This window comes from Diaphorina citri, unplaced genomic scaffold (genome assembly GCF_000475195.1).
Source record: "Diaphorina citri unplaced genomic scaffold, Diaci psyllid genome assembly version 1.1 scaffold940, whole genome shotgun sequence".
Classification (NCBI taxonomy): domain Eukaryota; kingdom Metazoa; phylum Arthropoda; class Insecta; order Hemiptera; family Psyllidae; genus Diaphorina; species Diaphorina citri.
In genome coordinates, this window is record NW_007378371.1 from 67,022 (window position 1) to 88,173 (window position 21,152).

Here is a 21,152-nt window from a genome sequence, read left to right on the forward strand (position 1 = left end):
AAAAAAAAAAAAGAAAACCAGAGCGACGCCTTCACCTATTGGCTGGTGGGAGCTACTGAGGGCGCGGTGCAGGGGAGAGAGGTATGTATAGAAAGGGGCGTCTCAGGGATGAAGGTGAACGTAGCTAGGAAGATGATTGGTATGATAGCTAGAATGATGTTGAGGCCTTGGTAATGAATGTAGGGACCGACGCAAAGGGAGAAGAGTATCCCGGCGTACAGGTGGCCCGTGAACATGGTGCTGAGGGTGCCTCGGATTTCTTTGTCGGTCACCTCCGCTATGAACATGGGTACCACGGTGAAGCCAACGCCTTTCCCGATACCTGGGGAACAAATCAGAAGAATTTATTGAAAGAACGATTTTTTTAGGGGTTTGATAAAGAGAACTGTAACTACTATTTTGTGTGGGGAAGATGGAAATCAATCCTGCCTCGGAGGTGCAGTGGTCAAGAGGTCAAGGCGCTCGCCTGGTAAACAGGAGGGCGTGGGTTCAATCCCAGCCGAGGTATGGAATTTTATCCTCAATATAAGAAATCAAGTAAATAAATAAATGCCCTTTCTTTGTGTTATAAATGCCCTTTGCCCTTTCTTATGTTTACCAACCATGCTGGCACCGGTCGCTATGCGCATTTATATTACAAAGCTACTCATTTTCCTCACGAGGCTGAGTGGGCCCCGCAACAGCCAGTCACGGAATCAATCATTTGAATGATGCAAATTTTCTGACTCCGCCGGGAATCGAACCCGGGTCTCCCGCTTGCAAGGTGACCACTACGCCACGGTAGCTGACCTGATGGGTCCCAATTTATTAGAGAGGTTCGACTGTATGATTCTATTTGCATTGCAGAAATCGTGAACATGGTCCGGCTACGCGTTTGCTGTCATTCTGCATGAGATCATAGGCAGACGAGGCCCCTTTGGAGGCTGCGGACTGTATGAACCTAAAGGTGAGATTTGGACCTCGTTAGATGAGACTAGGAGAGAGAGAGAAATCAAATAAATAAATGCAGTTTCTTTGTGTTATTCTATCACAACTTTGGTGCTCACTGCAGCATTGTAGGATTTTCTAAATATCTCAATAATCTCAGCTAACAATGTTTACCTACCATGCTGGCACCGGTCGCTATGCGCATTTATATTACAAAGCTACTAATTTTCCTCACGAGGCTGAGTGGGCCCCGCAACAGCCAGTCACGGAATCAATCATTTGAATGATGCAAATTTTCTGACTCCGCCGGGAGAGTGGTCAAGAGCACTGACTGGAGGTGCTGGGTTCGAATCCCGGTCAGGTCGAAAATTTTCTGACCGAATTTTCCCGTTCTTGGATAGGCATGGATGTAAAAGAATGTGTCTTGAACTAATGGGAAAGCTGTTCTAAGGTACAATCTTTTTAATAAATTTAAAAAAGTTTTTTTTTTTCTTTTTTTTTAGTGCTGTTAGTTTAAATACTTGAGAAAACTCTGGACCTAATTGTAGGTAATACCTAGATCAATTTCTAACATTCCTAAAGTGTGTGTACCAAAGTCGTTGTTGTACAAAAAGTGGATATTAAGCGATAAAGATTTTGCAATTTCGAATGAAATTTTCCAACCGAATTTTCCCGTTCTTGGATAGGCATGGATGTAAAAGAATGTGTCTTGAACTTGAAGTAATGGGAAAGCTGTTCTAAGGTACAATCTTTTTAATAAATTTATTTATTTTTTTTTTTTAGTCCTGTTAGTTTAAATACTTGAGAAAACTCCGGACCTAATTGTAGGTATTACCTATAAAAGATTCTAACATTCCTAAAGTGTGTGTACCTGTGTACCAAAGTCGTTGTTGTACAAAAAGTGGATATTAAGCGATAAAGATTTTGCAATTTCGAATAACGTTTCAATGTTTTAAAACCACCTCTTTAAAAAAAAAAGTTTCCATCTTCCTAGTCTAATGAAAATCCCGTTTTCCTCTTCAGGTCCCGTGGTGGCCGGCGTGGTCGGTCTGACCATGGTTTCCATCTTCCTAGTCTAATGAAAATCCCGTTTTCCTCTTCAGGTCCCGTGGTGGCCGGCGTGGTAGCAGGAATGTAATAAGCAAAGTATTGTAATTCGGCAAAAAATTTGACCCTCAGGTCTCCTATGGAAAGCTCCAGAGTTGCTGCGGGATACTCACGCTCCTATCCGAGGCACTCAGAAGGCTGATCCATGCCCCGGTACTGTCTCTTCGGTGACACCGTCAACACTGCCTCCCGCATGGAAAGCACAGGCGAACCTCTCCGCATACACATCTCACCCGCGTGCAAAGCCGCCTTGGACAAACTAGGCGGCTACATAGTGGAGGAAAGGGGCGTGGTCTGCATGAAGGGGAAGGGCGAGGTGCTCACCTATTGGCTGGTGGGAGCTACTGAGGGCGCGGTGCAGGGGAGAGAGAGAAATCAAGTAAATAAATAAATGCTGTTTCTTTGTGTTATTATGTCACAACTTTGGTGCTCACTGCAGCATTGTAGGATTTTCTAAATATCTCAATAATCTCAGCTAACAATGTTTACCAACCATGCTGGCACCGGTCGCTATGCGCATTTATATTACAAAGCTACTCATTTTCCTCACGAGGCTGAGTGGGCCCCGCAACAGCCAGTCACGGAATCAATCATTTGAATGATGCAAATTTTCTGACTCCGCCGGGAATCGAACCCGGGTCTCCCGCTTGCAAGGTGAGCGCAGTGACCACTACGCCAAGGTAGCTGACCTGATGGGTCCCAATTTATTAGAGAGGTTCGACTGTATGATTCTATTTGCATTGCAGAAATCGTGAACATGGTCCGGCCAATAAGGAAAGTATTGTAATTCGGCAAAAATTTGACCCTCAGGTCTCCTATGGAAAGCTCCAGAGTTGCTGCGGGATACTCACGCTCCTATCCGAGGCACTCAGAAGGCTGATGTTAGCTGTTGTCCCTGTTTATAGTCCCATAGCTAGACACTAGTCTACTCTCTAACGTCCCCTAGCCAGATTTAAACAAGGGATTATAGATGTATTGTATTATGTTGTTAATCCTATAAAATACACGAGACCTTGGTTAGACTGCTGGGGTATAAAGGGACTTTTTAGTCTCATTCTGGCAGGATAAACAAGGTATGTATGTATGTATATTCTATTATTATTTAACAACTTCCATTTCTCTCCGCCAGGTGTCAGGGTTACCTATTAAGAATGGCGACAGTCATGCAGGGGAAATGAGACCTTGTTTAGACTGCTGGGGTAAAGGGACTTTTTAGTCTCATTCTGGCAGGATAAACAAGGTACGTATATTCTATTCTATTATTATTTAATAACTTCCATTTCTCTCCGCCAGGTGTCAGGGTTACCTATTAAGAATGGCGACAGTCATGCAGGGGAAATAGCCAGTATGTCTCTCAATCTATTGGACGCAGTCAAGAATCATAAGATTGCGCACCGGCCGCAGGAAACTCTCAAGTTGCGCATCGGTATACATTCAGGTAAGAGGGGGTTTGCTTGAAGCTCTGCGCCTAGTGGGCAATTTTATTTTATTTTTTAAAAGGTTTGACAGAGGGAACTGTAACTGCTATGGTCTTATCGTCCCGATAATCGAAGAAAGAAGGAAGACAGGATAGGAGAAAGCCAGCCGCTCCGAGAACGAACATTATCCCATCAGGATAAAATCCGCCCCGGGCGGGAATTGAACCCGCGGCTTAGCGCTTACAAGGCAGACGCACTACCAACTAAGCTAACTAGGCTGGCTAATTTTATTTTAAAAGAACTCAATTTAAAGTGGTAAAGTTGCTTTCAAGAGTACTGAAGGCGTTTAGTTGGCTTAAAAAAAAGAGCGTTTCACAGCCGTCTTTATTTCGTAGCAATAAAACAACTGCTATATTAGACTCACGTCTGTGTCGTAGCATGTCCATCCCGTAGTATGTCCCTCATCAAATGGGTGATAACAGACACAACACTTCCCATTTAGGTGCTTAGTCAACACTAGAACTCCAGAAAGTAACCCGTTGAAAGTTTCTACCTTTCTTCGTTAATTAAAGTTTCTATCCGCCAGCCTAGTTAGCTTAGTTGGTAGTGCGTCTGCCTTGTAAGCGCTAGGCCGTGGGTTCGTTAGCGCTTACAAGGCAGACGCACTACCAACTAAGCTAACTAGGCTGGCTTCTGGTAGGTACAGTATGATTCATTGATTTCAAGGATATGACATCTCGTCTTGTTGGGTCATACACTCTTGTTGGGTCATACATTCTCATCCACCCACGCCCTGTATGTCATCTTGGTCTTCCTTCCTCAATATGTAATATATTCTACTAATCTATACACCAGAGGTTCCCAATCTGTGGAACGCGAAGTGATTTGAAAACCCCATTTTTTTTATGATTTGTCTCGTAAATTCGAAAAACAAATCTGACAACCCTAGTTGGGAGCGAGATGATCTACACTCAGTGCACCAAAAAATCATGACAGCGTATTACAATCAACACAAAAATTTCGCCTGCGGCGCTATATTCTTTATTTAGCCCCCGTGAAAACTTGTTTTTAGTCAAGTGAAGACTTATTTTCTCCTTATTAAGGAGCGCTACTAAGGAGCGCGGTAGCGCTCCGCCCCGCCAAGTCAAGAAAGTTTGACTGCGCTACTAGAGATATTATACGCGACAGGGAAAGTAGCCGCCTAGCCAGACTTTTAACGTCCCCTTTAGCCATGATATCTGGGCTGTTATCAGATATTATCATTATCACTTACCTGATGAACTTTGGAGACGGGATACCACGTCAAGTACTAATTAATACTAAGAAATAAGAATGATATTATCATTATCACTTACCTGATGAATGACGGGATACCACGTCAAGTACTAATTAATACTAAAAAAATAAGAAGAAAATAAGTCTTCTCTTGACTAAAAACTTGGTCTTAAAAACTTAGTGAAAACTTGTTTTTTGTCAAGTGAAGACTTATTTTCTCCTTATTAAGGAGCGCTACTAAGGAGCGCGGTAGCGCTCCGCCCCGCCAAGTCTCTAATAGTATTAGATTTATTTTATAAAAATAAGAAGAAATAAGTCTTCTCTTGACTAAAAACTTGGTCTTAAAAACTCAGTGAAAACTTGTTTTTAGTCAAGTGAAGACTTATTTTCTCCTTATTAAGGAGCGCTACTAAGGAGCGCGGTAGCGCTCCGCCCCGCCAAGAAAAACGAGGTTAGCTACAAGTTTAAACGCTTCTATTCCCGGCCTCACTCAGGGTAGCTTGTCGTACTAAGGATGCAGACTGGGTGAGGTTAATGTAAGGATGCGGATAGCTTGTTGTAACCTCCCGTCCCGTCACCAAAAACCTGCCTCGGTGGTCCTGTTTGACGCTCGCCTGGTAAACAGGAGGGCATAGGTTCAATCCCAGCCAAAGTATGGAATTTTATCCTCAATTTTATTTGAGAATTTGACCACAAGAATAGTAGTAGCCTACTGCTGGAGTAAAGGGACTCTTTAGTCCTGTGTAAGTAGTGTAACCTTTCTTCTTTCTCTCTCTCTCTCTCTCGCTCTCTCTCTCTCTCTCTCTCTCTCTCTCTCTCTCTTTCTCTTCTTCTTTTTCTTCACCTTTTCCCGTGTTCAGACGGGGTCGGCGTTTTTCGTCAGCCTCTCAATCAGCCCTAACTAGGGTGATCGTTTTGAGCAGACATTTAGTTTTGGCGACAAAATTTTACGAGTGGATGCCCTTCGCACTCAACCTTTGCTATTTCTCTAGCTAGGGAGATTTCAGGCTGGTATACTCCCTGTGTAAAGTCCGCTTCCAATTTCCTTCCTAAATAATTAATTAGATATACATATTTTATTGCTTCTTCCCCTCAGGGCATGACGTTTCTGCACAGGTCCCCTATCGGGTGTCATGGTAACTTGAAGAGTTCCAATTGTGTAGTGACGAGTCGATGGGTTCTACAAGTGACGGACTTTGGTCTACACGAGCTAAGGCACTGTGCTGAGAACGACAGTATTGGGGAACATCAGTATTATAGGAGTAAGTATTGAGTATTATCCTAATTGTTGGTAATACCTAGATCAATATTTCTAACATTCCTAAAGTGTGTGTACCAAAGTCGTTGTTGTACAAAAAGTGGATATTAAGCGATAAAGATTTTGCAATTTCGAATAACGTTTCAATGTTTTTAAACCTATTTCTATAAGATTTTTACTTTCCTTATCCTTCAATAAGGAAAGTATTGTAATTTGGCAAAAATTTGACTCTCAGGTCTCCTATGGAAAGCTCCAGAGTTGCTGCGGGATACTCACGCTCCTATCCGAGGCACTCAGAAGGCTGATGTGTACGCGTTTGCTGTCATTCTGCATGAGATCATAGGCAGACGAGGCCCCTTTGGAGGCTGCGGACTGTATGAACCTAAAGGTGAGATTTGGACCTCGTTAGATAAGACTACGAGAGAGAGAAATCAAGTAAATAAATAAATAAATGCCCTTTCTTTGTGTTATTATATCATAACTTGGTGCTCACTGCAGCATTGTAGGATTTTCCAAATATCTTAATAATGCTAACACCCGATGTTTAGCTAACATGTTGGCACCGGTCGCTATGCGCATTTATATTACAAAGCTACTCATTTTCCTCACGAGGCTGAGTGGGCCCCGCAACAGCCAGTCACGGAATCAATCATTTGAATGATGCAAATTTTCTGACTCCGCCGGGAATCGAACCCGGGTCTCCCGCTTGCAAGGTAAGCGCAGTGACCACTACGCCAAGGTAGCTGACCTGATGGGTCCCAATTTATTAGAGAGGTTCGACTGTATTTTTCTATTTGCATTGCAGAAATCGTGAACATGGTCCGGCAACACCCAGGGGAGGACTGTGAGGAGCCCTTCCGTCCCAATCTAGAACTATTACGGGACTCATGTGAACCCTTCGTCCTCGCCTGCATGCGAGACTGCTGGGCGGAAGCCCCTGAGTCCAGGCCTGACTTCCCCACCATACGGGCCCGCCTTAAACATATGAAGGATGGCAAGTGAGTGAAATATACATACTAGTTGCGTTTAAAACTACCCATTCTCGTACCATTGACCTGGTTTTTGTATGGAATATAAATTAATTCCTTTTCTGTCTGGCTGGGGAGCTGGGGGACGTTAAACAGGGAGTAGACCAGCTTATTCAGGCTGGGGGACTTTTAACAGGGAGTATACCAGCCTGAATTTTCCTTGCTAAAGAAATAGCAAAGGTTAAGTGCGAAGGGCATCCACTCGTCAATTTTTGGTAGCCAAAACCAAATGTCAGCCCAAAGAAATCACCCTAGTTAAGACTAATTGAGAGGCTGACGAAAAACGCCGACCCCTTCTGTACACGGAAAAAGGCGAAGAAGATTCAAATTATTATAGAAGGATCAATTCCACGGGCAAGTCCTAGACCTTTGACAAATGGAGTGTGCCTGAAGGCATGTGATCTGTTCCAATCCACTCGATCTCTACTTTCTATTAAAAGGAGAGAGAGGTAAACCATGCAGAAGGTACTGGGTTCGATTCCCAGAGTTAAAAAAGAAAAAAGAAGAAAATGCACTCATATTTCTAATGCAAACATTTAAACGGGTTACGTTCGTATTGACCCAGCACCTAAATAAGAAGTATTGTGTCTCGTATTGGCCATCTGATAAGGGACATACTATCGGATGGGTATGCTACGACACAGACCACATAGATGTAGCTGTTGTTTGGTCGGTCTAATCTTGCCCATTCTCCCATTTTCCAGGTGGATCTGACAGAGTTGCCACCTCTCTGTTGTGGACCTCATCGCAGTCCTAAGCTAGTGGGAGGTCTGGATAGCAGACGTCAGTCCTATATAACACGTGGCAACAGTGTGGACAGACAGAATAGTGTTGATAGACAAGGTATTTTTTTTTTTTTTTTTTTTTTTTTTTTAAAGGGGTTTGGCTGGGGGAGCTGGGGGACGTTTAACAGGGAGTAGACCAGCTTATTCAGGCTGAGGGACTTTTAACAGGGAGTATACCAGCCTGAATTTCCGTTGCTAAAGAAATAGCAAAGGTTGAGTGCGAAGGGCATCCACTCGTAAATTTTGTAGCCAAAACCAAAGAAATAACCCTAGTTAAGACTGATGGGGAGTAGACCAGCTTATTCAGGCTGGGGGACTTTTAACAGGGAGTATACCAGCCTGAATTTCCCTTGTTAAAGAAATAGCAAAGGTTGAGTGCGAAGGGCATCCACTCGTAAATTTTGTAGCCAAAACCAAAGAAATAACCCTAGTTAAGACTGATTGAGAGGCTGACGAAAAACGCCGACCACGGACCACGTCTGTACAAGTGTACACGGAAAAAGGCGAAGAAGATTGAAATTATTATAGAAGGATCAATTCAACGGGCAAGTCCTAGACCTTTGACAAATGGAGTGTGCCTGAAGGCATGTGATCTGTTCCAATCCACTCGATCTCTACTTTCTATTAAAATATGTTAATAATTTTACAGACTTACTTACTTTTCGTGTCCAAATTTTGCAGACAAAAGAACATCATCGATCAAATGATGGAGATGATGGAGAAGTATGCCAACAATCTGGAGGTATTCTCGTACCAATGACCTGGTTTTTTGTATGGAATATAAATTAATTCCTTTTCTGTCTGGCTGGGGGAGCTGGGGGACGTTAAACAGGGAGTAGACCAGCTTATTCAGGCTGGGGGACTTTTAACAGGGAGTATACCAGCCTGGATTTACCTTGCTAAAGAAATAGCAAAGGTTGAGTGCGAAGGGCGTCCACTGGTAAATTTTGTAGCCAAAACCAAAGAAATAACCCTAGTTAAGACTGATTGAGAGGCTGACGAAAAACGCCGATTACGGACCACGTCTGTACAATTGTACACGGAAAAAGGCGAAGAAGATTCAAATTATTATAGAAGGATCAATTCCACGGGCAAGTCCTAGACCTTTGATAAATGGAGTGTGCCTGAAGGCGTGTGATCTGTTCCAATCCACTCCAATCTCTACTTTCTATTAAAATATGTTAATAATTTTACAGACTTATTTACTTTTCGTGTCCAAATTTTGCAGACAAAAGAACATCATCGATCAAATGATGGAGATGATGGAGAAGTATGCCAACAATCTGGAGGGATAATTTTACAGACTTATTTACTTTTCGTGCCCAAATTTTGCAGACAAAAGAACATCATCGATCAAATGATGGAGATGATGGAGAAGTATGCCAACAATCTGGAGGATCTAGTCAATCAACGCACCATGGAGGTGTATGAAGAGAAGAGAAAGACTGAAGACTTGCTGCATCGGATGTTACCCGCGTATGTATCTCGATCTTTTCGCGATATAAAACTAGCACTTCGTCCTCCATCCCCCTAAATTAAGCAGCCTCCGTGCCTGAGTGGGTATCACACTAGGCTTTCACTCCGGAGACCCCTGGCGGGGTTGAAGTTTTTTCGACTCCGTGTTTGGAGTTCGCGATGCACTCAGCCTCGTGAGGACAATTAAGGACTCTAATTGAGTAGCGACCAGTGGTGGCATTACCAAAGTAACAAGATTGATGATACGAGTAGATGAGAATTAATAATAAAGGAGGCGCTACTTAGTAATGCTGTGATATCCACGAAACTTATGAAAAAGCTCTCTGCTTTGCCACAAAGAATTATTCATGATTTGATTTTATTATTAGATATTACTAAGAAAATGATTTTACCTCGTCAACGCTTTCACTTTTTTAGCACTTCGTCCTCCATCCCCCTAAATTAAGCAGCCTCCGTGCCCGAGTGGGTATCACACTAGGCTTTCACTCCGGAGACCCCTGGCGGGGTTGAAGTTTTTTCGACTCCGTGTTTGGAGTTCGCGGTGCACTTTCCTCCACCTCCCTGAATTTAGCAGCCTCCGTGCCCGAGTGGATATCATACTAGGCTTTCACTCCGGAGACCCCTGGCGGGGTTGAAGTTTTTTCGACTCCGTGTTTGGAGTTCGCGGTGCACTCAGCCTTGTGAGGACAATTAAGGACTCTAATTGAGTAGCGACCAGTGGTGGCGTTACCAGAGTAACAAGATTGATGATACGAGTAGATGAGAATTAATAGTAAAGGAGGCGCTACTTAGTAATGCTGTGATATCCACAAAACTTGTGAAAAAGCTCTCTGGTTTGCCACAAAGAATTATTCATGATTTGATTTTATTATTAGATATTACTAAGAAAATGATTTTACCTCGTCAACGCTTTCACTTTTTTTTCGCATTAGTTCAAGAATTTAGTAATTAATATTTGATATCCACAAAATTAATCAAATTATAAATAATTAATATTGACGGTTTATTTGTTGTGTTTCAGACCCGTAGCATCAAGACTGACCCGGGGGTATATAATTAATGATTGTTTCGTTTGTTGTGTTTCAGACCCGTAGCATCAAGACGGACCAGGGGGTATATAATTAATGATTGTTTCGTTTGTTGTGTTTCAGACCCGTAGCATCAAGACTGACCCGGGGGTACGGCGTGGAACCCGAGTCCTATGATTTAGTTACCATTTATTTTAGCGACATTGTCGGCTTCACGGCCATGTCCGCTGAAAGTACGCCACTGGAGGTAAGAACAACCCTTCTCACTTATTTACCCCTTAATTCGTCTTTTTACTACATTTTAGAACCTAGATAAACAGCTCCCATGGCGTAGTGGTCACTGCGCTCGCTTTGCACGTGGGAGACGAGGGTTCGATTCCCTGCGAGGTCAAAAAAATTGTACCTTGCGAATGATTGATTCCGTGACTGGTTGTTGCGGGGCCCACTTAGCTTCGCGAGGAAAATGAGTAGCTATGTAATATAAATGCGCATAGCGACCGGTGCCAGCATGGTCACCAACTAAGCTAACTAGGCTGGCAGACAAGGTAAGAATACACGCTGGAGGGTTCGGATTCGATGCCCGGCGGGGTCAAAAAATTTGCCCGGGCATTGAACCCAGGCCTCCTGTGTGCAAGCCTAGTGTGATACCCACTTGGCCATGGAGGTTGCTTAGTATCATGCAAATGATTGATTCCGTGAATAAAGGAGGCGCTACTTAGTAATGCTGTGATATCCACAAAACTTGTGAAAAAGCTCTCTGCTTTGCCACAAAGAATTATTCATGATTTGATTTTATTGTTAGATATTACTAAGAAAATGATTTTACCTCGTCAATGCTTTCACTTTTTTTTTCTTTTTTTTCGCATTAGTTAAAGAATTTAGTAATTATTATTTGATATCCGCAAAATTAATAAAATTATAAATAATTAATATTAATATTGTTCAGCGACCGGTGCCAAGATGTTAGCTAAACATCGGGTGTTAGGATTATTAAGATGTTTGGAAAATCCTACAATGCGGCAGTGAGCACCAAAGTTGTGACATAATAACACAAAGAGGAGGAGGAATTTTTAAATTATGCTTGTCACAAACATCGTTCCCTGATTATTATATCTAGATAAACTTTACATTTACATGACTAGACTTAGACTCGAACCACCAACCTCCAGATCCAAAGTCTAACGCGTTAACAACTGCACCACTGAGGTTGGTTATAATAACACAAAGGAATGACTTTTTTCACTCGTTTTCTCTTCCAGGCAGTCAAATCGAGAACGTGAATCGCCAGCTACCTCCTACAATCCCGTCAACACCACTTATCAACCTGAGAAAACGCCTTGCAGACCCCCTGAGTGTATCCCTAGACCCTTTCCCTAACAAGGCCCTGGATAGAATAACATCCTCTATGAAGACTAGCTGTAGATCCTTACAGGTAAGATCCCAGGTCCCGGGTTCAAATCCCATCATTGACAAAAAAAAACAAGAAAAAAAAAAACACTCTTTTTTCGATTGCAAACGTATTTCAACGGGTTACTTTCTGGTGTTCTCGTGTTGACCCAGCACCTTATAGTCCATCTAATCGGAGACATATGTACTACGACACAGACTACAACACATGAGTCTAATGTAGCAGTCTCTTGTTTTATTGCTACGAAATAAAAACGGCGATCCAACGCTCGTGTACAGACGGGGTCGGCGTTTTTTATCAGCCTCTCAATCAGCCCTAGATAGGGTGGTTGCTTTGGACTTACATTTGGTTTTGACTACAAAATTTTTACGAGTGGATGCCCTTCGCACTCAACCTTTGCTATTTCTTTGCCGAGGGAAATTCAGACTGTTTGAAGTCCCCCAGCCAGCCAGACTAAGCTGGTATCCTCCCTGTTTGAAGTCCCCCAGCCAGCCAGACTAAGCTGGTCTACTCCCTGTTTGAAGTCCCCTAGCCAGCCAGACTAAGCTGGTCTACTCCTTGTTTAGAGTCCCCCAGCCAGCCAGACTAAGCTGGTTTACTCCCTGTTTAAAGACTTTTTTTTTGTCATTAATTTTCTAACATAAAAAAAGAAAATAAATTGCTGTTTTTTACTAACGACATTTCTCTCCTCTCTCTTCTCTTCCCTCAGGAAAAGCAGGCGCTCCTGAGTCGCCGAGAGTCCCATCCCATATCATCCGGGCAAGCGAGACTAAGCTGGTTTACTCCCTGTTTAAAGACCTTTTTTTTGTCATTATTTTTTCTAATATAAAAAAGACTAAAGAAAATAAATTGCTGTTTTTTACTAACGATATTTCTCTCCTCTCTCTTCTCTTCCCTCAGGAAAAGCAGGCGCTCCTGAGTCGCCGAGAGTCCCATCCCATATCATCCGGGCAAGCGACCCGCCGAGTCGAATCCCACAGTAGCGGCGCCACCATCTCCCTAGCGCCGCTACCCCATGGTAGCGACCAGGGGGATAATCATAGCGACTCGGACGCTATCGTAGTCAACGGGTCGCTACATTGTACGCCGCTCCTTGTTGATTCAGGAGGAGGAGGAGGTGGGTGATTTTCAAATTCAATTCTTCATTCCTTTAAATATGCCAGCCTAGTTAGCTTGGTTTGTAGCGCGTCTGCCTTGTAAGCGCTAGGCCGTGGGTTCAATTACCGCCCGAAGCGGATTTCATCCGAAAAAGATAAGGTTCGTTCTCGGAACGGCTGACTTTCTCCTAGCCTGTCTTCTTTTTCTCTTCGATTTCGGGACGATAAGACCTTAGCACTTGCAGTTCCCTCTATCAAATCTATAGGGACATACAGAGATCTCAGGTTAAATATAAGCCCGTAAAATGTACATATCTTCTTACATAAGTACCTACATAGCTTCTTAAGGTGTGTCCACACCACACATAGTCGACGCCCTCGATCGAAAGAGGTGAGTCTATGTTGTCGAGGCAGTGCAAACACATTTATGACCCAAATTGATTTAATCTTGTGTTTTGTTTATTTATAGCTCACATTAACTTTATCTCATGTTTTTATTTGCTCTCAGGAGGAGGTGGCGGAGGAGGGGGTAAGCGATGGCATTCCTTGGAGCAAGTCAGCAGTAAGCCGGGAGCCCGGGGTAGCGCCTCGCTAACGACCTGGCTATTCTCGCTTTTCAATAGTAGCGACGTGTCGCTACGGAAGAACATGTATCGGCCCCCCGACATGCAACTCATTCAGCAACCCGACACCCAGTCCAGCATAGTCTAGGTGAGTAGCGACCCAGTCTGGTATAGTCCAAGTAAAGAGCGACCTTTTTGTTTAGTAATGGTCTAAGTAGCGACTCACTATGAAAGGCTTTTTTTTTTAAAAAAAAGAGAGGAAAAAAAAGAAGTTTGATAGAGGGATCTGTAACTGCTAATGTCTGTAAGTGGACAGGATAGGAGAAAGCCAGCCGTTCCGAGAATGAACCGTATCTGTTAAGGCTAAAGTCAGCCCCAGGCGGTAATCGAACACGCGACCAGCGCCAACAAGGCGGACGCGCTACTCTCCAAACTAACTAGGCTGGCTTAACAATGAAATTCTTGTAGTAACCTTATTCATCTCTGTGGGTTTCAGATATTGAGCGCCAGTTCTGGTTACTTCACTGACCATTAAGGAGAATCCAGGTTCAAATTCCGGTCTGAGAAGAATAAAAATCACGCCTCCAATTCTTTCTGGAAAACATACTCGGAACAAGAACACATCTGGAGGTTGGTAGTTCCGTGCCTCGGCTGGGATTGAACTCACGCCCTTCTGTTTACCAGGCGAGCAGGCGAGCCGAAACCTTATTTAATTGCTTGAACACGCCAGAAGTGCAAGTGTTCATAATCACTTATCTACAAAAAGTAAATTCTACATTATTTATTGTTGTTTACCTACTGTTTTTATTCAAGAGTTTTAGCAAGAAAAAATTCTGACAGTAAAAACAAAATTTCTCGAAACTCAATGAAAATAATCATTTTAACGATGATTTCAGGCCAGCCACTCACTATCAAGTAGACCTGACAGTTACACCTGATCAGGTCTACCTGACACCTGACGAGCACACACACTATCAGGTGTACCTGTCGTCAGGTCTACATGACAGCGAGTGGCTGGCCTTAGATGGCTACAATATTTTCTTTGTTGGCTCTGAAAAGAGTCCCTCCCCCTTTCTATTTTCCCTCTTTTTTTTTCCCTTGCTAAAACTCACCTCCCATAATTTTACCAGATAGGTATGTAAAACGAAACGTATTTACAAGAAGAATACATATCATTGTCCGCCATTTTGTTATCCCCTCTCCCCGGTTCCGTGCCTCGGCTGGGATTGAACTCACGCCCTTCTGTTTACCAGGCGAGTAGGCGAGCCGAAACCTTATTTAATTGCTTGAACACACCAGAAGTGCAAGTGTTCATAATCACTTATCTACAAAAAGTAAACTCTACATTTTTTATTGTTGTTTACTGTTTTATTCAAGAGTTTTAGCAAGAAAAAATTCTGATAGTAAAAACAAAATTTCTCGAAACTCAATGAAAATAATCATTTTAACGATGATTTAAGGCCAGCCACTCACTATCAAGTAGACCTGACAGGTACACCTGATCAGGTCCGCCTGACGAGCACACACACTATCAGGTGTACCTGTTGTCAGGTCTACATGATAGCGAGTGGCTGGCCTTAGATGGCCACAATATTTTCTTTGTTGGCTCTGAAAAGAGTCCCTCCCCCTTCTATTTTTCCTCTTTTTTTCCCCCTTGCTAAAACTCACCTCTTATAATTTAACCAGATAGGTACATATGTAAAACGAAACGTATTTACAAGAAGAATACATATCATTTGTCCGCCATTTTGTTATCCCCTCCCCTCTCTCTCTCTCTCTCTCTCTCTCTCTCTCTCACTCACTCTCTCTCATCTACTATAAAATGAGTTACGAATGAATTGTTGCGTTTATAAATCTCATAATTTCGACACAAAACGAGTTACAAGCCTTTGATGTACATCATTAATATTTTATCTACAAATAATATCTATCATGTAAAATTTGGTAAAATGATAATTATAACTCGGATAAAAAAATCAATACGGTTCACCTATAAACACAAAATATATCACAAAATTAATTCAGAGTGACCCAAACTATCTAGAGATTTGTAATCATGTAAAATTTGGTAAAATGATAATTATAACTCAGATAAAAAAAAAATCAACACGGTTTACCTATAAACACAAAATATATCACAAAATTAATTCAGAGTGACCCAAACTATCTAGAGATTTGTAAAGAATGAGTGTGTTAAACAATCAGGGCAGGGTAAAGATGCCCTATCCCCTAACCGCTGATGAAGAAAAGAGACCCTCAGATTTTTCCCTCCTGAAAAACTTCACATTTCAAAACGGTGTCTTTACTTTACAAAGAAAAAAATATGTTACTGGACGAAATGTAAGTAAAAAACTTGTAAATTGTTTTGTGTAAACAGAAGAAGATGTAGGTAATTTCTGCAGCCTTTTTTGTCCTTTTTAAGTGGGTTCACACAAGTTTACTGAAGAATCTAAAGATCTACTGTAAAATAAGTTACAAATGAATTGTTGCGTTTATAAACCTCATAATTTCGACACAAAACGAGTTACAAGCCTTTGATGTACATCATTAGTATTTTATCTACAAATAATATCTATCATGTAAAATTTGGTAAAATGATAATTATAACTCAGATAAAAAAAAAAATCAATACGGTTCACCTATAAACACAAAATATATCACAAAATTAATTCAGAGTGACCCAAACTATCTAGGGATTTGTAAAGAATGAGTGTGTTAAACAATCTTTCCAGTGAACTACTGAGTCAGTGAGTCAGATCTTAAAATATGTAACTGACTCCTCGCTATCATGTAAAATTTGGTAAAATGATAATTATAACTCAGATAAAAAAATCAATACGGTTCACCTATAAACACAAAATATATCACAAAATTAATTCAGAGTGACCCAAACTATCTAGAGATTTGTAAAGAATGAGTGTGTTAAACAATCTTTCCAGTGAACTACTGAGTCAGTGAGTCAGATCTTAAAATATGTAACTGACTCCTCAGGTATAATAGGGAGCATAGGTACCTACGTTATGTAGGGAGTTAGAATCTGACTCATTAACTGAGTAGTTCACTAAAATGAGTAGTTCTTCTTTTACAACTCACTCACTCTTTCCACATCTCTACTATCTACATCTATACTTATTTTTGATCGGATAAAATGAAACGTATCCCATTATAGCAAAAATCACCTTGTCAAGAACTCTGATTAAAAACAAAACCCTAATTACATAAATAATATTATAGAAAAAAAGTACACATTTTTTCTGAATTTTCAGGAAAAAGCCCAATTTTCTGAATTTTCAGGAAAAAGCCCAAAGGAAGATGTTAGAGGACTAGATTATTATTACTATTTTGTTAATTACAAGTACTTTATTTAGACTGCCAGGCCGGCGTGGGCCTGAGGAGTCCCTTTTTTAGCATTTTTCCCCCCCAACAACTGTGCATATCAGTCTAGTCTTATATGCTTATAAGGGATATTGATTACAAAGAATCCTTTTCTGAATTTTCAGGAAAAAGCCCAAGGGAAGATGTTGATGTTAGGGGACTAGATTATTATTACTATTTTGTTAATTACAAGAACTTTATTTAAACTGCCAGGCCGGCGTGGGCCTGAGGAGTCCCTTTTTTTAGCATTTTTCCCCCCAACAACTGTGCATATCAGTCTAGTCTTATATGCTTTTACAAAGAAGACTACAAATACCTTGTTTTATACTGTCTGGAGACGTTGATACCGGGAAGCACCTTCACCTCAGCAGTCTCTGGTCCAGGATATTGATTACAAAGAAGACTACAAATACCTTGTTTTATACTGTCTGGAGACGTTGATACCGGGAAGCACCTTCACCTCAGCAGTCTCTGGTCCAAGGACTCCGCCTATTCCTTGTTCTTCTTATTCTTCTTTTTACTCCGTCCACTGCTCAACAGCTGAGAAAACCCGGACGAAGGCGACGGAGCAGTCTGATTGGTTGAACTACTTTCCCCTCCGCCAGATTGAGGATTTCCAGAAGTGGATTCCCAGAACTTCTTCAGCTTCTTGCCCGCACTGGAGGGTGCGGATTGACTAGAGCCTCCGGCGTCCGAGGAATTTGATTCTGCGGGCACTCTCCCCTCCGCCAGATTGAGGATTTCCAGAAGTGCATTCCCAGAACTTCTTCAGCTTCTTGCCCGCACTGGAGGGTGCGGATTGACTAGAGCCTCCGGCGTCCGAGGCATTTGATTCTGCGGGCGATGGAGACGGTTTCCGGTGTTTGTTCTCGGTTGATAACGACCGGAAGAAAGACCCGCGGGAAGTTTCGGATTTGGATCGGGGCGATTTGACAACAAGGTCCTCACTCAAGGCAGTGTTGTCAGACGCTTGCTTCCCAGTCTTGCTGGTGGAAGATAAAGGAGGTTTGTCCGCGTCGCCTTTGCTTCCTTGAGAACTCCCTGTGTTCTGATCTGGTTTGACTGGAGCATTGTCTTTGGATTTACTGCGGGACGGAGCTGACGTTTTCTTAGGCTCGGTTCCTCGTCTTGCTGGTGGAAGATAAAGGAGGTTTGTCCGCGTCGCCTTTGCTTCCTTGAGAGCTCCCTGTGTTCTGATCTGGTTTGACTGGAGCATTGTCTTTGGATTTACTGCGGGACGGAGCTGACGTTTTCTTAGGCTCGGTTCCTCAGTACACATTTTAACAAGCTAATCAAGCTATGTATATGTATGTTCATTATTCAATAATTATTCATAAAACGGTCTTCTAAAGATAGAATTTAAATTACCTACCTACTGAAATAAAGTAAATTGTAGTAGGCAGATATACTACTCCAAGCAGTCTAAGCTAAGGCCTAGAAAGTCCCAGGGATCAAGTTATTCACAATATGACCTCGCCCACAGATAAAAATTCAATTTTAATGCTTTTAAATAATCTGAAGATCTCAATAGTATAGATGTTAGACTCGGGAGCATAGGTACGTTATGTAGGGAGTTAAAATCTGACTCATTAACTGAGTAGTTCACTAAAATGAGTAGTTCTTCTTTTACAACTCACTCACTCTTTCCACATCTCTACTATCTACATCTATACTTATTTTTGATCGGATAAAATGAAACGTATCCCATTATAGCAAAAATCACCTTGTCAAGAACTCTGATTAAAAACAAAACCCTAATTACATAAATAATATTATAGAAAAAAAGTACACATTTTAACAAGCTAATCAAGCTATGTATGTAGGTATGTTCATTATTCAATAATTATTCATAAAACGGTCTTCTAAAGATAGAATTTAAATTACCTACCTACAGTACCTACTGAAATAAAGTAAATTGTAGTAGGCAGATATACTACTCCAAGCAGTCTAAGCTAAGGCCTAGAAAGCCCCAGGGATCAAGTTATTCACTTTTCACAATATGACCTCGCCCACAGATAAAAATTCAATTTTAATACTTTTAAATAATCTGAAGATCTCAATAGTATAGATGTTAGACTCAATCCCCTACTTCAAAAAGTTGCATTTTAAAAGATAAAACACTAACCTAAATTTCAGCTTCTCATCTTTAGCCATTCAAAAAATATTCAGGGGTTCCAAGACGCTCTGTATAGTTCATTAAAAAATAAATAAATAAAGCCGCTGCCAAAAGATTCCTGGAAAATTACGTGTAGGTACTTAAGTGACACATCATCCTAATCGAAGAAGCATGGTTTATTTTATTTTTTATGCCCCTGCCAAAAGATTCCTGGAAAATTACGTGTAGGTACTTAAGTGACACATCATCCTAATCGAAGAAGCATGGTTTATTTTATTTTTTATAAAGAACCGAAAATTAAATCAGATCTTCTTTATATGTACTTATGTCCACACAATGTTAGATTATGTCCATACAATGGTTTCTTTAGTAAACTCCTTGATATAACAAGATGCAATGTATTTCTTCTTAAAGCACACACCTTTCGATTAGTGAGAATCGCCAACAAAAGCAATTTTGATTTAAATTTGTACGTATGACTCTTTTTTTAATTGGAAATATTAGAATGAATTTCAAGGCGGATTTTTTGAGGAGGAGGAGGCGGGTGATTTTCAAATTCAATTCTTTATTCCTTTAAATATGCCAGCCTAGTTAGCTTGGTTTGTAGCGCGTCTGCCTTGTAAGCGCTAGGCCGTGGGTTCAATTACCGCCCGAAGCGGATTTCATCCGAAAAAAATGAGGTTCGTTCTCGGAACGGCTGACTTTCTCCTAGCCTGTCTTCTTTTTCTCTTCGATTTCGGGACGATAAGACCTTGGCACTTGCAGTTACCTCTATCAAATCTACAGGGACATACAGAGATCTCAGGTTAAATATAAGCCCGTAAAATGTACATATCTTCTTACATAAGTACCTACATAAGTAGCTTCTTAAGGTGTGTCCACACCACACATAGTCGACGCCTTCGATCGAAAGAGGTGAATTTATGTTGTCGAGGCAGTGTATGGTTTCAGTCGACATCGATCGACGGCGTCGCTTATGTGTGCAAACACATTTATGACCCAAATTGATTTAATCTTATGTTTTCTTTATTTATAGCTCACATTAACTTTATCTCATGTTTTTATTTGCTCTCAGGAGGAGGTGGCGGAGGAGGGGGTAAGCGATGGCATTCCTTGGAGCAAGTCAGCAGTAAGCCGGGAGCCCGGGGTAGCGCCTCGCTAACGACCTGGCTATTCTCGCTTTTCAATAGTAGCGACGTGTCGCTACGGAAGAACATGTATCGGCCCCCCGACATGCAACTCATTCAGCAACCCGACACCCAGTCCAGCATAGTCTAGGTGAGTAGCGACCCAGTCTGGTATAGTCCAAGTAAAGAGCGACCTTTTTGTTTAGTAATGGTCTAAGTAGCGACTCACTATGAAAGGCTTTTTTTTTTAAAAAAAAGAGAGGAAAAAAAAGAAGTTTGATAGAGGGATCTGTAACTGCTAATGTCTGTAAGTGGACAGGATAGGAGAAAGCCAGCCGTTCCGAGAATGAACCGTATCTGTTAAGGCTAAAGTCAGCCCCAGGCGGTAATCGAACACGCGACCAGCGCCAACAAGGCGGACGCGCTACTCTCCAAACTAACTAGGCTGGCTTAACAATGAAATTCTTGTAGTAACCTTATTCATCTCTGTGGGTTTCAGATATTGAGCGCCAGTTCTGGTTACTTCACTGACCATTAAGGAGAATCCAGGTTCAAATTCCGGTCTGAGAAGAATAAAAATCACGCCTCCAATTCTTTCTGGAAAACATACTCGGAACAAGAACACATCTGGAGGTTGGTGGTTCCGTGCCTCGGCTGGGATTGAACTCACGCCCTTCTGTTTACCAGGCGAGTTCTGTTTAAACCGAAACCTTATTTAATTGCTTGAACACGCCAGAAGTGCAAGTGTTGATACAATTCACTTATCTACAAAAAGTAAATCTCTACATTATTTATTGTTGTTTACTGTTTTTATTCAAGAGTTTTAGCAAAAAAAATTCTATAGTAAAACAAAATTCTCGAACTCAATGTAAACAATAATCATTTTTGTACGATTGATTTAAGGCCAGCCACCTCACTATCATATAGACCTGACAGTTACACCTGATCAGGTTACCTGCACCTGACGAGCACACACAACTATCAGGTGTACCTGTTGTCAGGTCCTATATGATAGCGAGTGCTGGCCTTAGATGGCCCACATATATTTCTTGCGTTGGCTCTGAAAGAGTCCCCTAACCCCTTCTCAATTTTCCCTCTTTTTTTCCTCTGCTAACTCACCTCTTATAATTTTACCAGATAGGCTATGTTAAAACGAAACGTATT

At 41.6% G+C, this 21,152-nt stretch overlaps 1 protein-coding gene across 1 annotated transcript in view; it reads left to right on the forward strand.

Annotated features, from left to right (window-relative positions):
• The window catches only part of LOC103513210 (receptor-type guanylate cyclase Gyc76C), a gene marked incomplete in the record, with an annotated part of 53,885 nt that overhangs the window by 23,868 nt on the left and 8,865 nt on the right, over positions 1 to 21,152 (forward strand). The window contains 5 exon segments of the mRNA XM_026826473.1: positions 5,824 to 5,989; positions 6,221 to 6,373; positions 6,791 to 6,983; positions 9,134 to 9,274; positions 10,426 to 10,549. Of these exon segments, the coding sequence (XP_026682274.1) occupies positions 5,824 to 5,989; positions 6,221 to 6,373; positions 6,791 to 6,983; positions 9,134 to 9,274; positions 10,426 to 10,549 (777 nt within the window).